Below are 25,604 nucleotides of genomic sequence, written 5' to 3' on the forward strand. Positions count from 1 at the left end.
CCACAAAGTTTGTGAGAGAACTGGTGCATCTCCCCTATGAGCACCGGCTGAGAAATTTGGGGCTGTTCAGCCTGGAGAAGATCAATAGAGATCTTACAGCTAACTTCCAGTATCAGAAAAGGGCCTACAGGGAAGCTGGAGAGGGACTTTTCAGCAGGAACTATAGTGATAGAACAAAGAATAATGGGTACAAATTGAAAGAGGTGAGATTTGGATTAGATATTAGGAAGAATTTTTTCACTGTGGGGGTGGTAAAGACACTGAACAGGTTTCCCAGGGAGGTTGCGGATGCCCCAACCCCAGCAGTGTTCAAAACCAGGTTGGATAAAGCATTGAGCAACCTGGTCTGGAGGCAGGTGTCCCTTCCAAGGCAGGTGCAGCTGGTACTGGATGATCATTAAAGCCCATTCCAAACCCTTAATACTCTGTGATTCTGTAATTCTATGGTTTGAAATTTTAAAGTAATCTGTGAGAACATTAATAAATGATGACGAGAAACCTAATGAACCATTCAAGTGGTTTATATTATTGACCCATACAATGCAAGACCCAACCTCCAATATGTTTTTTATAAAAAGGTAAATATCTCTTAAGTATCTCTCAAGCACTCAAAAAAATCCAGTTATTTATTTTCAATATTCATTAAGAGCAACATTTAATTTGAAAAAGAAATCTCTCAATTTAAAAGAGAGAGATCGCATTAAACTAACAGGGTGAAAGAACCTGGTAGAAAAATTATCAACAGGACTTACCTTGTAGATTTTGCAATGGCAAAGTCATGATGCCTCCTGCTGCAGCTGCTGCTACCAGTCCTTGGATGTTCGTGAGATTTGCTGTAGGTAGAGTTAGGACGAGTCCTTGTTGGCCCCCCAGCTGCCCAGCCATGTTGAAAGGAATAAGGATTGGCTGATTCAGGGCTGGAGTGCCTCCTGGCATCACCCCTGCTACTGCTGAGGCTAACTGTTGGGCTGTCAGTAGTGGCTGCAAGAAACCACAGACACAAACCTATTTTACTGTGCATAGCTCAGAATTACACACTTGCAGCTCTTCTGGATTGAGATCTTTTCATGTTTCATTACAGACATGCACTGCTTCCAATATCTTAAAGCATACATTGTCACCAGCACAGAAAGGTTTGAAAAACATGACAGTCTGAAACTGCAAGCCTCAGTCACATAGCATGGTAGTGATCCCAGCTGAATCTAGACTGGAAAATTTATTACATATGCACCAAAGATAATTTATGAATGAAAGAAGACCTAACTCAATGTAGTCTACAAGTACCAAAGTGCCAACGATTCCCAAAAATTCTTAGTTGTATACTGATTAGCAACTGAGGAAAACACTACAGTAATAACTACCAGAAGTTTTGTGGAACAAGACGGTCATGGGAAGTGGAACAACACTGAATATCTTCTTAGAGCATGGCTAAACTTGGATAAAATCATGAAGTGAGATGGAAAATTTTAAAACCTTATGAAGTGCTATACTACTATATCTACACTCCATACTAAGGAAAATAAATATCTGGTATAAAAGTTCATAAAATACCTTTACTAATGCAGGAGCTCTGTGTGACAGACATAACTGCCTGAGACAATAATTCTGCATTAAAATGGCACATACTTTTTAATATTAAATTATTACATTAATTTCAGAAGTAATTTACATAAGAAATTCAAATATTTTAACCTCCTAAATAGCAAAACTGTTTAGGTTTTATTTTAGAAAAACACACAAAATCTAATCTTGCCAAACATGACTTTTAAAATATACACAATACATACATGTTCCCTTTTTGTAACACTGAATGCAGTCAAAGAGAACCCTATTTTCTACATTACACAGATCAAAGACGATCAATTGCAGTTATTTATTTTTTTTTCAAATTGCACGTCTTGATTCGTCTAAAGGAAAGGTACTAACCTGAGGCCCAACAGGGAATGCAGGATGGGACTGATTGGGTTGATGCTGGTCTGCTGGACTCGTGTCAGACAGCACTGTGTTTCCTCTGGCCTCTGAAATCCAGAGAACAGATTGACTTTAATATAAAGCCTGGGGACTGCCACATTACCCTCTTCTCTGATGTCACACCTTCTTCTCTGATGAAACTAAAAATGATATGTTGAAGTGCTTTATCAATAACTCAAGCACTCAAATCGCTTATCAGCTGCATAAATTATGCTAACGTTCACTCAGACCAGCCAACTCATTCAAAGAGTTACAGAAATCTGACAGCAGTGAAACTGAAGCTATCATCAACCCAGCTAATGTGCGTTGCATTAAACATCAATTTACATACAGTACATGAGCACTCTGCGCGTGTGGGAACTGCATTTTTTTACGCTTAGGTGAGCATCAGCCATTGCAATTTCTGAAAGAAAAAATTATCTGAGAAACAATCAAGTCACATCTACTTTCTATCTTAATATAGTATTTTCTTTTTCGTCAGTTACTGAGGCGGCAAAGGCTCTGCTATGCACAATAAAAAGGCACTATGAAAGCTGAGAATCGGTATGTTTCCAAATGACAGCTTGTTTTTTAAATTGCATGTGGAGGATGAGCAAAATTCTGTGAAAACAAGGATTTCCAGCCTTTATTGAGAGGATCAATATCCAACAATCGAACTATACACTGGGCACTAATGACTTGCTAAGCATAGAACACAGTCCAGCCCTACTAGATTTTGCTGAAGTCTGCAATACCAATTTGAAAGGAAGGAAGAAAAATAAAAACATCCTATCAGTTCTAAGGAAGTACCAAGATGTTTTCAAAACTACATCCCAATCCTCCATTTCCCCTGGATGAAGGGCTCAACCGATTCACAATTTCTCAGTGCTGATGGCATTATCAGACCCTCATTGATACTGTAAGAATGACAGCAAGTATCAAATGTAGCTGCAAGAGTACTATGGTCTCTTATAAAGAAAACCCTGGCAATGGCACCAGGTTTCCTGGTTGGTAGGATACCTCCTGGTTTGGAGTTTTTTTTCTGATGAGTGGTTGAAACTCCATTCAAAGAAAACTTTAACAAGATGCTCTTTTCCAATGTTCGTCCTATGAATAACAAGATAATTCAGAAACAGTTTCTTGGCACACACTTGTGCTGTGAGGAAAAATGATACAATTCTGTCATAAATTTTAAAGAGGGTATTATCAGCTTATTTAAAACAAATTCTTTTATATATTCTCCAAGGGGAACAACTTATAAATAATGGAAATGTGAAAAAAACCACCTTCACCATATTACGGTTCAAATAAAATTGACTGTTACATATTATTCAATTGACTTATATCTCTACAGCAAGATGTCAATCATAATAGCATTTTAGAATTGGATTAAACAATAAATGTGAAGAGTTATTACGCAGAAATCTGAAAATCTGATTAATTTGTAGTATCTTTGTGTGGTCTCAAAAATTCAGAAATGGACATTGCTCTGGGAATACTTACAAATTGTCTATTGAAATATCTGATTTGGAACTAATAAAAACATACAAACTTGCTGGCATTTAATAAAGTGAATTGTATAGAAATATGTTTGCCATTTTAATGACCACTGTCACTTAATACTGAGAATAAGCTGACCTACTATAATCAGCGAGGATTCCAACAATTGCCTGGTAACATGCAAAAAGAGGCACAGTCACTAATTTTTTCATCTGCAATTTACTCATTTGAATTAAATAAAAAGAAAGAATGTAACTAGATATGTGAGAGTCAGTGAAAACTGTTTCTTTCAAATGCATAATAATCCTAGTGCTGCTGCCATCCTAAGACCAAAGACATGGTTTCCCCAGTATGGTTTTCTCCTATACAAAATAAAGCTCTATGTTACTAAAAAAATAATTTTTCCTTTGGTAACTTCTACATACTGTTATGGTCTTTTTTCTTCAATCTTCACAGTTGTATGTATAAAGGGTTATTAGATCAAAGGCTCAACACCAATGAAGGTATCACTCCCCATCAAGATCAAGTCTTATAAGTCAATTTTGTTTATGTAATTTTAAGGGCTGAGAATTTTATCTTTGTGTGTGATTTAATTAACATTAAAACAAGCTCACAGTAATCTATCATATCATTAAATTGTCCTATGAAATCTTAGGGAAAAGAACAAAACCAAAGTCAAACATTCATTAAATTAGATTTTATTGCAATCCTTGAGGTCTCAGAAAATCAATAAGAAGTTCTGAAGTAATATGGCTGTTAGTATTCTTTTTTCCATGGTGAAGATACCCAAAGAACCACTGATTTCTGTTATCTGTACCACAAGGATTTTTCAATAATTAATCCACAATCTTTATATAGCACAAGTTGGTTATACAGGACCATCAAGACAAAATTACTGACACTTCTTTCCTTTTTCATTGTGCTAATTGAAATCACTTAGATTACACTCCTGTCACACAATTACTCACCATAGATGATCCTTTTATAAAAAAAATCAGTGCTCCAATACTCTGCCTGCTGCTTCTAGTTTAGTTTCCATAGGATGCAGGCATCTCAGGAAAGCTGTACACACTTTCATGTAGTCTTACATGGCATCCTGTATGAAATTATCAGTTCTGTATTCTCTGACTGACATTCTCAGATACCTCCTGCCCTTCTAATCTACCTGCTATACCAGACACTCAAGAGTCAAAAAAATATACAAGAAAATCTGCCTGGGCTGGCAGTAAATACAGTGAAGTGGGGATTCAGGGTTAACCTCAGTTGCATCACACAATGACAGCGTTTTTCCCTGTTGTACACCGCATTCACTGACACACTAGGTCAACGCTCTAAGGAAGGTAAGGCAGAGCACAAAACATCACTAGAAGGCTACTTTCCTTTTCTGCCTTATAATAATATATTTCTGACTGGGGGTGTTCCTCTGATTTCAGAGGAATCAGGAGAACTCTATTTCTGATTTCTCTGCTATTTCTGATTCAGAGATTCATTGCTATGAATTTGAAAAAATACCTTCATTAACACCAGCTGCCCTAAACTGACAGAACACAATCCCCTAGGCTGTTTCTTGCCTCTGTTTTACTGCCTTTATTTGGGAGTCGATTAGCTCCAGGTGCTGGGATGCCCTCTGCAGGTAAATTATTCCCCTCTACAAATTCCAGCCCTCACTGGCAAAAATGGACTATTAAAATCCAGCCTAGATTTTCCACTTGTTCAGATCCAGGCCATTACCTCCCGATAGATTATTCTCCAGCTCTGTTCAGCCTTCTATTAGCGAGGGGTCTGTCAGCAAGGAGCCATGACTGATAACAGTCCCTACGGAGTTTGGGAACTACCAGCAGCACCTTCTCTGTTTGCAACTTTGCTTTGCCGAGATTCTGCTTTCCTTATATCTCCAGCTGTTGGTGCACAAGGGGCAGCAGGAAGGCAGTAGCAGGGCACCTACTCTGAAAAGAGAGCCAATTCCCATTAACACTGCCTAGGCAGGGCTTTTATAACTGAGTGCTGACAACACAGCCCAAGTCAATGAGTTTGCTCAATAGTACCATATGAACCAACAGGAACGCTGCTGCCATGGTACTGCCATGACTGTAGACAAGGCTTTAATGTTTAATAAGCTGTATTCATCATATGAAATTCATCATAAATTAATTATAAATTATATAATACATATGTTCACCTCTCATCCCACCAAGGGACTGGAAGGGCATGACACAATAAAAAATTGAAGTGCACTGTAAACACTGTAAAGTAGCCTTCTTAAAATACAATAGTATTTAAAATAAAGTGAAGTAAAACAAAGGCAACCTTCTTTTCTCCTTATCAAAATGAGGAAGAAAATTCCACAAATCAAGTGAAAACCATGTTGTAAAATATCTGGTTTAAAAAAGAGAAAACAACAAGGCAATCATCAGAAGTAAAAAAGAAATTTCATATCTCAAGGCCACCAAACCTCATACCAAATTATAAGTGTGAATATACTGTTTATAAAAGGCGTGCCACAGTTTGAGTCCATTTTGTTTCTTACACATTTTTAGCAACACAATAGGTAATAAAGTCCTTAGTGTCTCCTAGTGCGCCGCAAAGGTGAGAATGCTCCAATCCACCACTTTACAACTAATGAGGAAAAATAACTCCAATATGGATTCTCAAATAAGCGTCATTGAGCTAGTCTCCTCAGCTGTAGTTCCACTGTTCAGGAAAGGGTCAAAATACGAGGCTGCTCTGTGACTCCTTGTCTGTTCCAGGGGTACAGCAGTTCTGATGAGGTGAACCTGCACATGCTTCCCAGCATCCTCACTGGGATGCAATGCCCTTGTCCCATCCGGTCTTTGATGGTTGCAGGGAACCTGCAGACGACTGACAAATGGAACGGTACTGAACAGCATCACAGGACAGATGATGGAGTGCATTTCACTTGTGTCCAGCTCTACCCTGGCCCTTCTGTGCACGTGTGCTTGTGCCTGCTCAAAGGCATGATGAACCTGGCATCTCATCTTAAACTCTGCACCAAAGCTCACTCAAGGCCAATGCTCATACCAAAGCACAGGACTAGTCTCAGCAGATGACCTGGATATGAATAACTTCCTCATGGTCTTCATGAATGAATTCAATACACCTCACATTAGTATCAGAACAAGGGAAATGCTGGGCCACCTTTCCTTAGTACTCAATGCTTTGAAAAATAAGCCAGATCAAATTTAATAATACTAGATTTTCAGTAATCAAAAGAAATATAAATCCTTCTGATATTTAAGCAAATTTTTAAACACATTAACATTAATAAAAGAACACATTTCAAGCAACAGATCATATTAAAATCTTTAGATAATTCCACAATGGGATATTAAATTACTTATATTTATCTCCCAGTAACCATAACAGTAAGAAATCAAAACTAGACTCTTTTCTTACTGATGGAGACAACTCACATTGAATATACAGCTTTGAGAAATAAATCATTAAAGTAAACATGCTGCCTGTGAGGAAAAAATAGTCTTACATTTTTAAGACTAATAAACTAAACAATCTGAGCACAATATAGCTGCATTTAGAGAATAAGCCACATTATCAAGAGAAAAAAATAATTTAAAGGAGCAGTTTTCTTTTCAAGGAATATATTCCTTTTTAAGGAAATTAAATATATCAACGGACAATATTCAAATTATCAGGTATGCTGTGTGAAAGTTCATCATCTGATTAAAGTAACTCAGCTGTTCACTAAATGAAACCTTAACTGTCAACAATTATACCGAGAGCAATGTTGCTGAAAAAAAATCAATAGTTGAAAGAAAAAGATAATGAAAAAAAAAATATAACATTCCCTCCAAACACTCTTCAGTCCGACATAAACCACCATATTGTAGTTCTTAATTTCACTATTTTCATTTTCCTGTTGCATCACAGTTTGGACATGCAGGGATGAAGCCTTCATAAACTGCCACACTGTAAAACCTTAGTAATCAGATTGTTACACAAAATTTCACAAGCACACCTAAATTTTATAATATTTGCAGGAAACAAAATTGAGATTTTATGCTGATTCTATTTTACATTGGTATTGTCCTACAGATAACAAAGGAGATATTTCAGTTACCTCAGCAAAGAAAACCAATCTCATAAATTACATTAGAATAATAATTCTCCCACTGAAAGGTATGAATTTAAGCTTATACTTTTCATAGTTAATTTGTTTGGAAGTTGTCTCCTTCAAGTCCATGACCAAGATGTGGCACACAATTCACTCCTTTGGACTGTATAAAATTTTTCTAGGTATTAGGTTATCCCACAGATGATTAGCGATTTACCTTTTCCTGCTTACCTATACTTCAGGTTCTAAGCTTTCATTTTTACACAGTAAGTTCACCCTCACAAAGAAACACAAACAAGTAGAGATCTGGATGTGTGTAGAATTACTATCAGCACCTGTTAACTCTGAAACCTGACCAAATTGCAATGTTGATGTTATTTTACTGTTCAATCATTTCAGCACAACATACAAATACTGTGCACATCTTCCACAAAGTCAGATTGTATCAACTTATATATCTCTCATTCTTAATTTTCTCCTATCAATGTACAAAGCCCTGCTAGCTTTCCATTGAAAATGTTTGTGGTGTGACAAGGAATTCTTATATTGATTTACCATATTGACATATATGTCAGTGCAATATCCTGTGCAGAAAAGCTAAAAATACTGCACAAAAAAATAGATTGAATTGGACAGTAGTATGACTAGAGCAGATTTTCTTTACTGAGTATCATTCAGTAAGTTTTACTTAAGTAAAACACCACAGTTTTATACATATCTGAAATTGCCATGCAATAGCTACTGCAAAAGCTACTCAAATCATCTGGAGAGCTCAAAGTTGTTCTGCCAGCAGAGTATGTGGTAGAATGCCATCTTTGCCTGGTCCCTGGAGATATTTCCTCCTAAAGGGCCTTCTCCCTCAAGGCATGCACAGTAGCTGAAATCACTGTCCTCATTACCTGCATTCACAGAGCTTGATTTGTATTTATGCACTGGTATCTTTCTGGATTAGGACTAATAAAATTAAAATGCCATTACTTTTATAATGAAAATCAGACCATTATGGTGATTCATGTTACCCAAAACTTCTCCCGGGCAACCTCAAGTTGCATTTACCACCTAACAAAAACCTAACATACCAAGGCACAAGAAACACAAATAACTCAAAATTCCAGTTCTCCTAAGGTCCTTAAATTTTCTTCTTTCCCATCTTTAATTTTGCTTCTCTTTCATTGTCTCATCTTTTCCTCTTTCTCTTTTCTGTAAGTGAGATTTTTTTCTTATTGGTGCCTATATGAGTATCCTTCCACTTCAGATAGCTCATGTGAGAAAAGAAGTGTTGCTACTATAGAAAAGGCGAAGGGACATAATTGCAAAAGTATGTTTTTATTATAAAATAACTCATTCTACTTTTCTTCACCCACTAAGTACAGTGCATCAAAATCCTTTGTTAGTGGTACATACATTTTTTATGAGTTGGACCATTCATGTTGAGAGTTCTAGTTCCTTTTATACTCTATGCATTAGCAAAAATAACTAAGGTCACAAAGACCCTATCAGTCTTCTCTGAATTCATACAACATTTCATACTCACTGTTTGCTGTTAGTGCTGGTGAATGCAATGATGATTAAAGGTTACTTACCAGAAGATGGACAGTTGAATGCATTATTATTTGATGTTGGGCAGCTGATCCCTAGCTAAGAAGGGCAGGAGGTTTCTCTAAATTAAACTTCCTTTTCTTTCAATCCCTCGAAGTTTACTAAATGCCAAAGAGTGAGCCCATTAAAGAACATCTATTTTGGAACAACTGCTACAGTTTGCCATCTTCATAGCTATCTTAGATTTCTTTATGCTTTTTTTTGCAGTGTTTATCTATGCATATTGGTTTTGCACCTACTAGGGAAGAGAACAAGCTTTCCATCAAAAGCCCAACTTCCAAAAACTCACTCTCCCCACCTGACTCCTGTACCCTTCCCCCATATAAGGCAGACCATGAAGATATCTTATAATGATGCATATTGCTGTTTGCCTGGGGAACCCTGCACAATTATTTAATATGTGTTTGGCTGCTGGCACTACAGGCTACTGAAAGCCAGGTGGTTCACATGGATGGTCTCTGGTGCACAGTAATTCAGGCTTCTGGGTGGAAGAAATGCATGACATGTCTGATATATTTTGCTTTTTACAAGTTACATTGATAGACTAATTTCAAAAGAGAGGGCACAGATCAGTGGCCAATGACAGAAATTAAACTCACAATTTTGATAAGCGACTGGAAAGAAAAAGCTGTAAGGTGGGAAGCAGATTAACCCAGTATTATTCTATGACTCCTGTAAGAACCTGTTTAAAAATTCAAATCACGTAGTTTGGTGAGAGGAGAATATCCAGTTAAGGAAGGAAGCATCCAGCTAAACCTAGTAAAAGCACCTCACAGCAGACTCAAGTATTCAGCAAAATGCACCCCATAATATATGTAAACTCCCACTGGAGCAATCTAACCAGCAAGTATGGTAAAGCACCAGCGGTTTATCACTGTTGCTGCTGAGTTCCTGGTTTCATCCCTGCGGTGTCTTTAACAATTTTACACTCTCTGCTGTGGTCTTTACACAGCCCTGTGGGGCAGCTCCATCAAGTGTCTCATTACAGGTTGTTCGGCTGTTCAGACTTCATTGAGACTGTTAAAAGAGCCATCCCACAGAGTGGCATACTGTAAAAGTCCAGTTGAGATCCACGAGGAAACCTTAGCAGTGGCAGCAACTCTGTATGCAGGAGATCACAGTCCTAGATCAGACTAGATCAAGGAACAGGTGAATCTTCATTATAAACCTATTTAGCTGCACATGAACCTTCAGAAATACCCAGCAACAAAAATACAGCAGCCTTTGAAAAGCATCCTGTCTCATTTGATATCTGCAGCAAGTTCTCACGATGTGCCCCAGCAGGGTGAGACATTATTTCAAATGAAAGTGTTGGCTGGAAGCTGCAGAAACCTATGGTATGCGTTCCTCCAGATCTTGTAAATCCTGAACTGAATTAACTTCCTTCTCTTCATTATTGTCTGAAATTAGTTGTAGTGGCTGTTTACAATGAACTTTTGCCAGGAGTTCCCAAGCACTTCATATTTATGTTTTTAAAGATTATTCAGTCTTCCAGCCAGGTCTTGCAAAGTGTTGTCAAGCCTTACCATCACTAAACCAAGTTTAAACCACACAGCAAGAGCTTTTGGTTTTCACCCCTCTCCCTACCCCCAATTCTTCCCTCCTCCACAGATCAAAAGCTAAAACCATAAAAAGTAGCTAAAAAACTAGCAGCCAGCATTGTCATCATGTCTGGTTTTGAGCAGCTATTTGCCAGTCAATGGTAATAAACCATTCTGCAGCAGCCACGAAAATAGTCTTTTGTACACTGAAAACACCCTAAAATAGATCTGCATAGAAATAACCAAGTGGTTGACAAACATTTGGACACTGTGCCTGCAAAGGCATTGATCTTACCTTTCTGTGAGTCAAACTGCTACTGGATTATAAATGTGCTGGATTAGATTTCTAGGAAAGGCTTAAGAATACAGCATAGGTTAAAAAAGTTTTACAAGTAAGAGGCATGCATCCCAGCCCAGCTGAATTGCATGAAAGATCTCCTGGTCAGCAACATCTTGTCACGGCGAGACCTCTTTGCAACAACATGCCATGAAGGAAGCAAAAAAGCAAAAAGACACCACACAACTTAGCTTTGCCAAAAGAGCAAGAGGAAGGCAACTTCCTTCAAATAGGGCACTGCAACACATCCTAACACGACTGAATTTTATGGAATGTAATATTTCTAATCCATGCAAATGCTTGTCTTCATATAAATATACGCCTCTCTCTATATATAGATAATTTGGAAAAAAAAAACCCAACAATTTCCTACATCACTTTCATTTTTATATTATTGTTCTGTTTATTTTTTGAGCATTACAGTATTTGAAAAATAAGTACAGGTAACAGATGCTATTAATTTAAATACATTCACAGTGTGTTATTCACTAATAGACTTGGGTAGGACTATTTCTTTATCTTTTTTACAAAGCATTATTTTTTTATTCTCCTAATTTCCAAGATTTTACTTCCATTTAAAGTCGAGTGAGGGGTTTGCAGACTTCTATTATATTATTGTCCTGTCATTATTCTAATTCTATTACACAACAACACAAAATCAGCATCAGCTTCCATCTGTCGTATTACTTATTTTGAGAATTATATCAGATCTCAGACTATGTGTACATGCCTACTAAACATAATTTAGACTTGGGCAAAAAGTAACCACTGATTCCTTCTAAAAATGCTTTTGAAGAAAAGGTTCTTTAACTATTCTGTAAGAGCTCTGGCATCTGACTTTGACCCAGGCAGCCCTTTAGAAGAACCTACCTATAGTTACAAAATATAAAGATAACATTTGAAGGTACATAGAGACAAACTGATTTGAACTTCTTTGTCCATACTCTCAGCTGAGCTGACAGAAGCTAATCCTAGTGTAGTGGTCTCACAATTATGTTCACATGGTGCTCTGTAAGTGCACACTGTGCACTTCTGTAACACAGCTGTGCTGTTTCTGTGCCCAGAGAAGCTGTCTTATATCTGGCTACAAATGGAACACAGAGAAATCGGAGCAAAGAGAACTCTGGGTCCACTTTTCCTACAAGTCAGATCCTTCAGTAGCCAAAAGATGGTTTAACACACCTGATGTGCTTTATGGAATTGGATTGCTGTTGCTTCCTAATATCTTCTTTTATTGTGACAAGCTTAGTGGATACGCAAAAGACAGCCAGGGCTGCTTTGAAATAGTCAACACTTCCACTATCTGTTCCTTACAAGTGTCATAAAGGAAGAAAAATCAGGTGTTAATCTGGCAAAGGGAAGATTTAGACTCATGCTCAACCATTTTCTGTGGGATCTTTACCAGCTCTTTTCATCTCACATGCAGAGTGTTGCTGGGCCATGAGAGCATACAGAAATTCTGGACCAAAGGAGTACGTCAGCTGGAGTGGCTGCATTATATTTGCATACTTATCAAATATTGCCAGCATGCTGCTTCCTCCAGTCACAGAAAGCAGATGCAATAATTTGCATTTCAATCATTGTGAAGAACACAACTTGTATGTGCTAGTGTGTACTTTGGACATGCATTGCTTTAATAGCAGGGGTTTTACTTAATGTTATTCTAATGACTTTCCTCCAAAGAGCATTTGTAGATACCACAACTCCCTAAGTAGCAACAATGGATGAACATCAGTTTGAGAAATGTAAATCTATATTATTTATGAAACTGCAATTCTCCTGTAAATAACCCAGTTGTTTAAATAATATGTATCTATGTAATTGAGTCTTCTGTATACAAATAAATAAGGCTTTATTGCAATGTCAGAAGTTAACAAACCACTCAATAAAATCAATAACTCACTTTTTCTTGCTTATATATCTAACTTTTCTCCACCTTTCTTATGTTCTCTGTTTGTTCTGGTTACATATTAACCCTCTGATGGATATATAGCTCTCGTGATACTGTTCAGTGAATAGTGATCTGAAGAAACACCACCTCAGCGATTTAATACTCTTCCTATTTATTGTGCACTGTAACATATACCTGACTGGTATAAATCAGGGAGAAAGGAACTGTCTCGATCTATGCATCAGAGTGCTATAGATTTTGAATGTGAATGATTATATTAAGGTCTAAGTAAATTAGGTTCATATTAAAACATTTAGCTAAAAGTTCTCCAGGCCTGGATTACGTTACCAAATAACCATTATCAAAACAGCACTGCCAGAATTATAACACTGAGCTGCTTATGCCTGTGTGGTTATGGTTGTGACAGCATTTCCATTATGCCACACATTTTTCAAATATTTATAACTTGGCTGTAAAATTTGCTTTGGCCTGGAACTTGGTGAACCAGAAGTACAATTCTACAAATCTTTACTCAAGAAATTTGCCATTCTATTTCTGTCAGAGTGTTTCCATTAGCTGGGTTCTGCCAGATTACAAGTCAAGGTCAAAGTTTATGAGTCTGGTTGTTTTATTTTCTTAATGAAAAATGGATTGGGTCCCTTTAAAACTATTCTTTAAAGAAAAAAAATATATGGAAGGACTGGGAAATAAGGCTTGATTTTGTAATGTGATTAGGTCCCTAGCTCAAAAAATCCCTTGTTTTCAGTACTTTGAGGAAAAAGAAAAATTAACAGCAAAGCTGCTGCAATGTAAAAAGTAGCCGTGGGGCAAATGCACTAAATTTTCTTCCACTGATTACATTTTCTTGTGGGTTTTCATCTGGGATCTAGCACACCTCCTTAACAGTGTAAAATTGGGAGGGCTCCAAATGAGCCATTCTCATCTATCAGGAATATAAACATGCTCAGAAAAGCTATCTTATTATGTATGCTCTATACAGGGTCCTTATTCAAAAATATTTTAACAGATGTCATGTTGGATAAATATAATGGCTCATCTGAGGCTTAGAAACACTTTACGCACAGTAGAAACAAATTTGGGCAGCATTTTTCAAATTGAGTTAAGTCCTTAATGCACACCCACAGGCTTACTTAGACTTATAGATACAATATCTTTTTCTTTCGTTCTCTTTAGCTAGCTGAGCAGAGCACATGATCTGTTATCAACAGAAATTTTCCTGTTCTAATGCTGCTCTTGGTTCACTGCTGAAATATGTCCTAACTCTGCATTTGGCCTATAGATTGCCTGCAGAGAAATACAGGAGGTGTACGTTTTACAACAGCATCCTCTGAATCCTTTCTTTTTGAAAAATGGCCACGGACAGGGTTTGTCCAAAACAGCAGAGTAGTAACACATTCCTACTCTTTGTTCACCTATACTTGTGAGCAGTCTACTAAAATAAATGTAAGTAAGAAGCACGCATGACACTTCTTTATGCTCCTGGGTAAGACACCCCTGGGGATAGTAGTGTCGTACTACTCAGGCCTTAGAGATGTTGCAAGGCTTTGCAAGGGGCTTCATGAGAATTTAAATATTTTCTTTTAGTTTACACAATTTTGTTTGGTATTGAACAACCTGACTCTTGCAGCTGCACAGATGCAAGTATATTGTTAGCACTAAGTGACATCTATTGCGAACAGCATGAAAATTCCTTTCATGGAAGTTACTTTCTTATCCACAAGTTTCGTCTGATGTCATACAGTAACACTGAGAAACAAAGTGAGGTGGTACGATACAGGCTTGCTGTTTTATATCAGAGCAGAAAGTTTCCTTTAAGTGTTCTGAATTTTGCAAAGTTTGAGCTCTTTTGGTTGTATGACTGCATGCATCCCAACCTTTCAGAATGGCATACCGGTTGTGTTGTGTCGTATGTTGGTGCCATGGGTTATCACTGCTGGCCGCAAAAGGAATGCTGTGCATTCTCTGGGGAGCTGGCACTGTAGCTGGTGTCTCTAAGTACAGTCCTTATCTATACTTCCATGCTGGGACACCTTAGCAGCAGTCCTGGCAGTTCAGCCATTCTGAAATACCAGTGGGCTAAGCAGGGGAGCACTGGAGTGCTGCTCTGCAGCACACAAAGTGCCAGGGAAAGGGTCAAGCAGCGCAAGCATCAGCTCCTAAGCCACAGGCAGCAGACTTAGAGGGAGATGGAGAGAAACATGGTGAATATGAGTTCATCTAGCAGTCTGTCAGTGCTTGCTGCTTTTAGTAGGCATTGATGTTTCTGCATCAGCCTTTCTAGGGATAGCTCCCCAAAATACTAGGCCACCATCAAGTAAGGCAGAGTCACTTATTTAAGCATGCTATACACTGCAGGAGCAGGACCCATCCTTCGGAGAGAGAAGGCATGCCAGCACTGGCTAACTACAACATTGGGCAGCATGAGGAGTGCACCCTTGTGCTTGGGCTCCAGGCATTGAAATAACGTCATATCAGAACTTCAGATTGACCCACTACGGGAGATACAACTCAGGGATTAGAAAAAAAAGTGGTTCAGTCACTGCAAAGAATATTTATGTCTCGTATCTAGGTAAAGGGGATGCTGTTTTAACTTCCATTCATTTCCTTTAGAAGTACAGATTTCTAAAGGGTTGGCTTCTCATTCCTACTCAGTTTCCCCCTTTTCAGTGCTGTTTACCTCCTCTTTTGTGAGGATCTTTGGACAAAACCCCTGAAACAGTGGATTCAAGAATTTTAAAAATATATGGGGTTAATTGATTATGTTTTTTGAGATGGCCCTTAGGAAAAAAACCTCAAATGAAGAATATAAGGAATTTTTAAACACTATTTTCTTTCTGATAATTACTTAGTGTTTGGAATTTAAAAATATTTTGCATTAAAATGGGAGCGGTGGAAGAAATCAGTATAGATGGTAACAGATCCTACTAATAACACAAGGGTTTAAAATACATCAGGGCATCCTGGAGGCTGAAGACCCCATACACTTCACCCTCTCATGCTGAAACAGCAAGTAGAATTTCCCCATTAGGAGCAGCTCATCTTCCAAGAGCACTTTCCTACCCGCAAAGGCAAATATTTTCGAACACAATATTATGTTCACACTCTACTCTTCTACTAACCAAAGACATAAATACCTAAATATTTCAGAACTGTAATATAATGCAATAAGATTCAGCATAATAACATCCATCAGAAAGGACAACTTAAAAGAATAGCATTGCATTTTCTGTATGAAACAATATATAATGATCATTGCCGAGGAATAGATCAATCTGGCTCCAGTGGAGCAACTGCACAAGTATTCAAAGCAACAATAACTGCAAGCTCTGTTGAGGTACTTTTCTTCCCAGTGTCATCTCATTGCCTCTGAGCAAGGCTGAAAGTCATGCTGAAAAAAAAACAACAAAGACAGCTTTCTCTCTCTGCACCCATTCCTGAAAATTCTGATTTTACTAATAATTCTCTATTGGCCAGAAAATTTCAGTTGTTACACACTGAGTTCAATTACAACCATCACAAATCCTGGTTTTTATGAGTTAACAGTGTTTGGGGATTGAGAGCAAACCCTGCGACAAAATAATGTACTTAATTTTCATTTTGTTTCAAAATTCTTTTTCCATTTAAATTTTATACAATTGATGGGAATAATGCAGGTAATTACAAGAATCATTATTATAATTCTCCTGTTTTAATATAGTTTTATAATTTCTAAATTTGGGAAGGGAAGGGAAGGGAAGGGAAGGGAAGGGAAGGGAAGGGAAGGGAAGGGAAGGGAAAACTGAGAGTTTGTATTTGGAGGTCAGATCTCACTGAATTGCTCTCTACCAAGAATCAAATAGAGTTTTCCACCACATTTCTATATCCCAGTTTAACAGACAACTTGATTCCAACCCAATACCTGAATTCAAATAAGTCTCTGTTTCTTTAATATGCACCAGTTTGGTGTTATTTTCAAGGGGTATGCTTGAAAGTGGCAAAATGTCATGACATCAGTGCCAAGTACCAAGACATTGTCAGAGCATGCTTAATGAGATCTCAGTCCTCCTGTGCCACAGGCTTTTTGGCTTCTGAATCCCCAAACTTCTCTGCAGCAGATGTTGATTCATTTATATAATCTCAGCCTAAAAATAATAACTTGTTTTCCATGGGTCCTCAAATGCCAAACTGGAGAATAACACACCTTTCCTACCTCGCCTAGGAAATTCACAGGTTCTGGATCCATTCATTTTCCAAAACTCATTGGATAGATTTTACTTATAATGGAACACAAATCTACAGGGCATCACTACTGTAATGCCAAGGAAAATCAAGGAATTACCACTCGCTTTTAATAAATGACAAGATACACTAATGATGTGGTAACAGCAGCTGACAGCATTATTAGCATGAATTCTTTTCTGCTCCGTTTACCTTGAGAGACTATTTACCAGAGATTACAAAGGCCAGAAGTGAACTCACATACTGAGTTCACTCACTACGCACTGAGCAGTCAAACATAACCCACATTCAGGATTTTTGAAAAGGACTCATTTATCTGACAGACCTATACAGTCTTCTCCTTTCTATGTGCTACTTCAGAGGCAAACACCTGAGAACGCATCACAAGTGATAGTCGTCATTTTTCCAGCTAACAAGGACTGTTTTAAACAGCCCAGTTCCACAGTCAATTTTGTATCAAACTCCTATCCTCTACGGATTAGGCAAGAGCAGTGAGTAAGAACACGGGGGATGCACCAAAGCAACACTTCTGGCAAGGATTTTCCATAGTCCACACCCTCATCTGGCAAGACTGTAGCAATGCTCCCAGGTGATACTGGGATATTTTTTAGATCTCATTGTCATCATAGTAAGTACACTTGAACAGCACAAAATGCTTAGGCACCACTACCATCTATTAGGCTCATAAGCTTCCACAAAACTACTTTGAATGGTGTTGTCCCTAAGTTCATTTCTTTGGCATTCCCTGCCATTTATACACTCACAACTATTTCAGCCTATCTCCTTGCGTCACCAGGCAACCATCTATTTTCACTCCAAAGTTCATCACTGTGTCAAGCTATAAGGGCCATTTGCAAAGAAGACCCAAGATGATGTGGGTTTGGCTACCTTTAGAGTCACTGGTCTGAATTATTTTCTGCCCAATAAGCTGTAAATAAAAATGACAAAACCCAGCATTTATCAGAACAAATATGATTAGCAAAATATTATTTATAGCTGTTAGTCATTTCAGCAGCAAAGTTGGTGCTCAATGAAGACTTTCCAGTGATTTACTTACTATTGTTTAAATTCTTGAAGGACTTTGCGCAACTGCTTCATGTGTAAACGATTATTACAAACATATTTATTATGTCACTATGTTAATCTATATTACAGATTCGGTAAAATATCCTGCAACTATGTTTTTTTCTCTTTGAAGTTCACAGTAAATATTTGGGGTTTTTTTCTTTTTTTTCTTTTTTCTTTTCTCTTTTTTCTTTTCTCTATCTTTTTTATTTTTTCTATTTTCTTTTTTTCAAGGCCAAGTCCAGGGGTGGTATATTTCTTCCCAAATTTGCATCCCCTTGGCCAGATTCTGCCCTCTGATATTCATGCAGTTTGGCTGAATATAGGAGAGTTCCAATGGATCACTCAAAAAGATGAATCCCATGCAAGTCTGATCATCCTCCAGCTCTGCTGGGAGTTTATAGATTTGGTCTTTACATGTTTTATACTAGGCAGGCATGCATCAACATCTTGTAGTGAACAATTTGAAGCATACATATTTCTGTTTAATTTCAGTATAACTAGTCACACTTCCAACATGTAAAAGCATAGGGATTAAGTGACATCTAAACAAAACCTTCTCTACATGCACCTTTTTGTGCTTAAGCCTCATTTCCTTGCAAAGAACGTAAAGACACAACAGCATATATATTTTTGCACGTATTTATGCATCTATTACATCATGATGTGCTGGCATCCCTTCCATTGCAGCTACGCAGTGCCTCTGATGGGGTAAATGCTAACAGCTGGATTAGGGAAAACACAAGAAAAATACTGTTATCAACAGGATGGGCTCCCTGATCTGGGTCACCATATGAGTTCAGTGCAGAGTCAGAGACAGTGTGAAGTGAGGGAAGCTTAAACAACTCAACTTCAGCTTAAAATGAAGGTGTTAATGGCTACTTCAGAAAGCATTCATCTTTGGGCATCTACTCATGTGAACAATTCAAATGCATACAATAACTTACAGTATATTGGACCAGTCATTCCTATGATCCCGGCTCCAAAACTCAAACCTATGAGACTGTGCTCTGGCAGACAGAACTGGAAAAATCTTCAAGCATCAAGCTATACTGACGACCTTGTTTTCAAATTTTTGGACAGGCACAATATAATACAGTTGAAAAATCATTGTCCTTTGGATTCTCATATATTCATACCAGAAGGTTGGAAAGCTTGACAATGTAAATCTTATACAAAAATACCTCCTATTATAGAACACTGCTTGCTTCCAAATCACACAGGAAGTTGTGCAGAGGGGTTCTCTGACTTCTTGCACAGAGGAGTGCCTGCCTTGCACCAACAGCAAGCAGAGCTGGTATGTCCAGACACACAAAAACATGGATTACTCGGGTTGGCAGCATGAAATATTGAGCTTGGAAATGAACCTGGCAGCAGGCCAGGAGATAAGATCCAGAGTAGTGCTTTGTATTCTAAAACATGTCTGAATCGATGCTCAAAATAGCAGACTCCCTGGCACTCTGTTTGTTGACGTATTGCTCAACTCCATGTTGGCCAACACATTCACTGTTCTAAGTGTGGATTCCCAGGGATGTTTTCCTAGTTCTGCTTAACAATTTTCAGACTCCTCAAACTCTCCTCTGCTGATTAAAAATGACCTAGTTAATTAATTAATTAATTAATACAAGAGGATCTAGGTGATTTAACACATGCCTGTTTGATCAAATTGCAGTTTTGATCCTGAATTTGATACACCTACTCTGCAAAGGGAAATTGCCCTCTCTAGAGATTTGCTGCATCCTGGTGGCCAGGGATACTCTATATGGGTAATAAACTTATGTTTGCAAAGTATGACACAAACCTAACTGATTTCAATAAAAAGACATTTATTGATTTCTGTAGGTTTGACACAGCATGTCAAGATCATGCCATCTTCTAATAAAAACCACGAGGAACATTTGAAAACAGTGCTGTTTGCCAGGGTCCCAGAAAATGCTCAACCCACTCCCTTTGTGTCCCTCAAGAGTAGCACAGCTGACTTAAATATTTCTTTAGGCATGCTCTAATCATCCTTGGAACCCAGCAAATTCCTCTTATCAAAAATTTGTCTTTCATTTAAAAGTGCCTTATATTTCAGATCTCTACCAGGCACTAGCAGACAATTCAGATGAGGGAGAGAAACTACCACTGTTTACATGCAATCAAGCTAACATGAAAAAGATAATGAATATACTCCCCCATCATTGCTAGCCACAGTGACTGGCATTATCAAACTATGCACAGATCTCTTTTGCCACCCGGACACATGTAGAGCACCATTCTGTGACATTCTGCTTGGAAAATCTCATGTGATTTCTGTTGCATGCCTGAGCTGGTGGGAACAGGTACTCATGTTCTCTGAAGGCAACAATCCATGGCTGTCTTTTCCCCTCTCTGTCCTCTTCCCCAAATTTCCCTCAACTGACTTGCTGACAGGAGGATGCATTTATGTTCTGAATTTTTCAGGGACACTTAATCTTGCAAATCCTGTTAATCACTGAAAACCCTCTCCCTGAAATTCACAAGTCCTCCTGTTAGATAGTAATAAGCCAATTCTCACTATGCACAGGGAAAGAAACAAACCTTATTTTTCTTTGGCTATTTAAGAACTGTGGAAATTCCTCACAGATATCTGGTGGCCCTCGTATTAAGACTCATCCATTTGTCTAATTCCCAAGAGAAGCCAGGCAAAGCTTGAACAGAAAGAAGATAAGCACATACAGCAGAACAATTTCCTCTCTTTTCTCTTATCTTTCATATAGATGTTTCTGCACCCTGTAGTCTACATCAAAAGAACAAAAAAAAAAAAAGGAAAATAAAAAGAAAGGTATCCATAAAATTTTTGGAAGTCTAGAAGCTCTGCAGTCAGACAGAGTAAGATATGGTTCATATCCAACTTGTTTTCCAATTACTTAGTTCTAGCAACCTGAAACAAAAGTTTCTCTCCATGCATCTAATTCTTTAGAACAGTAAAAAAGGAGAAGAAATAAGATGTCGTCCCCCCCCCCACCCCCCACACTTCATTGAAGAAGAAACCCAGGCACAAGTAGATCAACTGTGACCTTGCCCAAGATTGACCTGCCCAAGATGATGTTACAAATCCATGTCAAAATTGGAACTGACCTATTGTCTGGAGCTGTTTTGTGCCCAGACCTGAGCAAACTCAAATGAAAACAAAAATCAACCAGAAAACAACAAATGGTTTTGGTGTCTGGAAAAGTAGAAAACTAGGCTTGTTTGGACAAAAAGTTGCACATGAGATAAATGTAAGCACTCCTCCCAAGAAACTTAAAGAATACTAAGCTGTAAAAACTCAAAACATTCCACACAAAATGATAAGGAACTGCAAATAAGATATTTTTAGGCTTTTCAAAAGAGGTGATATTAATAGTGTATCCCAAAAGGGCCAAGTGTAACTTGTAGCAAGAGACAGCAACCTTTATAAGTTTTTGAATCCTCCCTGTGTTGCCCCTGCTTTTACCCTCAGAAGATGTGAGATGCCTCTCTTCTTGAGCCATAGAGCATTGATTTGATTCACATTCTTTCCCTTTTATCCTCTCTCTCTCTCATCCAGTGAAGCCCATGAAGCAATGTGATCAGTGGACAATATCATTCTGTCATCCAAAGTATTTGTCAAGGTTCTGTATTTAAATATGCATTGTTTGCAACAAAGGAATAAAGCTATGAAAGGTTATTAGAAAATTAAATGCAGCTATAAATTAATTTCTGTAATTACTATTCATTAATATTTAATATATTTATATAAAGGATAAATCTCCTCAATTCCCAAGGCATCCTGCATTTAATAATGTGGAAACAGCTTATCTTCTTCCTGTTGTTGAGACTGGATTTGTAATAACTAGTAATGTTAAATGCATTTTTTTTTAAATCAATAATAAACAAATACATAAACACTTCCCTCCAGAACTCTCCTGATGTTATTCACAAAATTAAAAAAAAATAGCTACAGAATGCCAAGGGACTTCATAACCATTTCATTACTACCTTCCTAATTGCATGTGGTGGAACTGCATAATCAGTTTATTGAAATTGAAATCTTTGGAACTGATTCTCCCTACAGACCCTAACAATAAGCATCCTGTGCAATAACACAGTACCTAATGTAATATAAACATTATATGCACCAAGCTTTAAACATCCCTTGGCTTCACCTGCTGGAATTGGACATTTTTAACACTCATGTATTCTGCCACTGCATTGAATCAAATATCTAATTTACAGACTGCAAAATACAATATTCCCATATTACAATAAATAAAGGAAGATACATTCAGAAAACAGACACACACACACAATTGGTATAAGGATAAGCAAGACTACATTTAATAAAGTGGAAATAAAGCAGACCCTTCTAGAAATCTGAATGGATTTTCATGCACAATATAAAAGAAATTGCTTCTGCATCCCACTGTGCCCTTGTGCCTCTGCAAATAACTAGGTTGAAACCACACAGTCCAGATGTAACTGACTCCTACTTTACAAGGGGACTTTACTCTTTTGAGTAGGTCCATTCATACAAAAAAAAAGTCTTTTTAATCCAGTGTATACCCAGATATCAATAACCAGAACAGCTCTAAAGAAAGACATTCATATTTTGGTTTGCAGGATTAACATTTTACCAAGTAACAATACAACTAAGAAACATTCACCTGAACATTTTCAAGTCAATATTCTGTCAACACAAAGAACTCAAAACCATGAAAAATGTGTACCTTTATCTGCTTTCATTTGCAGCAGAAAATATAAAAAAACTAAGGTTGCATTATTATTTTATTATTAATAATATTATTTCAACATTTTTTGTCCTTTTTAAAAATCAAGAATATATTGAGGGGGGCAGAGGCCAAAACCCTGCTTGAGGGGGTTTCAAAAAAAAGTACCAGCTCTGTTTCAGGACAGGGTACTTTACAGATGAACTCAGCATTTTGCAACATTATTCTAAACTTTTAAAGGACATAACAGCTTTAGGAAGCTGTGTAAGGTGTCAAAGAGATAATCTGGAGCCAGCTTCGTAGTTGAACAAAGCCTCACAAAAACTCACTCCTACCACCGGGGTGGACATCACATCACAAGCAAAGATGATGTCTGCTTAGTATCCTATGAACTGCTACGACAGACTAAATTCAAGATAATTTTAAACATAGGAGCCCAATCCTGCATCACTCAGTGCTTTCTGGTGTTAGCTCATGAGATAGAAAATGGTCATTTTGGGAAGAACAGGAGGAAAGAGATTTGAAAAGAGTGGCTGTGGAAGGCATCAGATGGCAAGGTCTTGCCCTTGGTGTGCTATTTGGATTGCTTAAACCTCAGTCGGGAAAGCTTATATGTTGAAACACATAAACCCCCCAATGACAGAAGAGCTTGGCATGGTGAGCAGAAAAACTCCCACTGGTTTGAAAGATGATTGCGGGACAACGACCATTTGTCCTATATGTGAAGTACTGGTTCATAACAAAAAGATTTATCTGCCATCTTTAAAACATTAGGATGCTAAAAACAATCAGAAATGGAAAGATAAGGGAAAATGCAGTCAACCCAATTTAACTACACCTTCTCCTCAATGGGTCCAGCTAAAAAATTAACAGTGGGGGAGCACTGAACATTTGCACTAGCTGAAAGCCCTGACCAAAACAACCTGAAAAGAAGCAAACCAAAATGGATGTGACAATCAAAACATCAGAAGAAAACAACATTACTGCAATCTTAATGCAAAAGGAATGCAATTTATTTTGTTGCTCAATACTGTCTTTCTGTATATAGCACAAACCATTGAAAGTAAGTTGGGTGCTTTTAACAAGTTTTACTCAATGAATGTTTTATTATTAAATAATTTTTTAAAAAAAAAAATTTGTACTACATATATATTTAACCCCTCCTCTCCTTTTTGAGTGGAACTGTCCTCAGGTGACCTTACATAAATACAAGCAGGCTTGTGCCTACACAAGTGAAAATACTATTTTCCTCCTTCTTCCCTTATTATTAGTTTATTCTTCAGCATCATTCTGAATGATAAGGAACTACAAAAGACATATTCCTCAGAAAGTCAGTCCCCTCCAATGTCTCACCTATAAGCAAGATTTTGTGTCTGAAATTGGGAGTAGTTGCTTATACCAGTAGTAAAGGTAAGTTGAAGTACTCAAACTACACCAGTGGTTTGTTTGAAATATCTAGTTATATCCTGTAAATCAGTAACTTCAAGAACACAAAATATTTGCAGGATCAAAACAGATTCAAGAAATTAATTGATGATAGAATTGCAGTTATATTGTTTGAATGATTTTTTTCTACCATCTGAGAAATAAGGAATAGTCCTCTCTGTCATTTTCCACCCCATTTTTTAAATTCTAATGCTAAAATAAATCTGTATCTGGGGTGGGAAGAGAAAAGTTTTCAGAATTCCACCACAAATCAATGCCTTTTCAATATACATGTTCTGGATGGATGACACGCAGAGAAAGAATATTTAGGCTAAGGACAATCACATCTATCACTAACATAAAGAGGTGAAATGTATGTGAGTTGATTTTCCCATGGCATGGAAAGCCCGTAAAAAACCAAAATCCTTACCAAATAGCACTGCATTCCCTACTGTAATTGAAAAATTAGCATTTAGTATCACATGCAGCTTTCAGGAGAGTGTTTGCAGTGTCTTTCTGCACAAAAGCAATACACCCTGCTGGTGAGCATGGACTCATAAAGCTTGGAGATGGGCCCAGCAAGCAGACAGACAGCTCTGGTTTGGAGGCATGATGAATTGTGTATTCAGCTGCAGACTGCAAGTACACAAACCTGAGCCTGGACAGGAAAGTCTTTGACCTATTTGCTATGAAACAAACAGGCAATTGGCTCCTGTTGAGAAGTGCTAGCTTGTCATGGAGGCAGCCACAGGAGTAAGTCACCCCCAGAGGAGTATCCATTCATCTGATGGGAGCAAATCAAATCAGAACCCAATACAAAAAGGCAAAAGAGCTTCTTCTCTTCAGCTCCTCTTGTCCCTGGAGCACAATGAGGCAGGTAGTAATGCTTTCTGGCTCACCACAGATTCAGTAAATGCAACTCCCAAGGGAAGCTTGAAATAGACTGGGTTTGGAGCTTGGCAGCATAGTTGCTGAATAGAACCAACCGCATGCTTTAAATAAAAGCAGTGGTGTGTTAAAAATCCCTGTGCAAAGCCTGTTTACCTGTCTGATTTCTTCACATTTTTTTCTTTCTCACTTCCTCCCCACCCCCAAATTTAAAAAAAAAAAAAAAAAAAAAAAAAAAAAAAAAAAAAAAAAAGCAGATTTGAAGGTAGAAGGCAAAGCAAACCTTAGACGACCAGACTTCTGGAGCACATACATGCTTGAGTTCTAAGGCTGCTTCTTTGGATTTAAATATGGTAACTTTCTATCC

The 25,604-nt window shown here is 37.7% G+C and overlaps 1 protein-coding gene across 1 annotated transcript in view; it reads right to left on the reverse strand.

Annotated features, from left to right (window-relative positions):
* POU6F2 (POU class 6 homeobox 2) overlaps nt 1-25,604 on the reverse strand; it is a 317,022-nt gene that overhangs the window by 185,619 nt on the left and 105,799 nt on the right. The window contains exons 3-4 of the mRNA XM_057371373.1: nt 1,927-2,018; nt 753-981 (exon numbers count right to left, since the gene is read on the reverse strand). Coding sequence (XP_057227356.1) covers nt 753-981; nt 1,927-2,018 — 321 coding nt within the window. The remainder of the gene's footprint in view (nt 1-752; nt 982-1,926; nt 2,019-25,604) is intronic.

Source organism: Malurus melanocephalus, unplaced genomic scaffold (assembly GCF_030028575.1).
Source record: "Malurus melanocephalus ecotype Western Australia unplaced genomic scaffold, MMel_1.1 scaffold_145, whole genome shotgun sequence".
Classification (NCBI taxonomy): Eukaryota; Metazoa; Chordata; class Aves; order Passeriformes; family Maluridae; genus Malurus; species Malurus melanocephalus.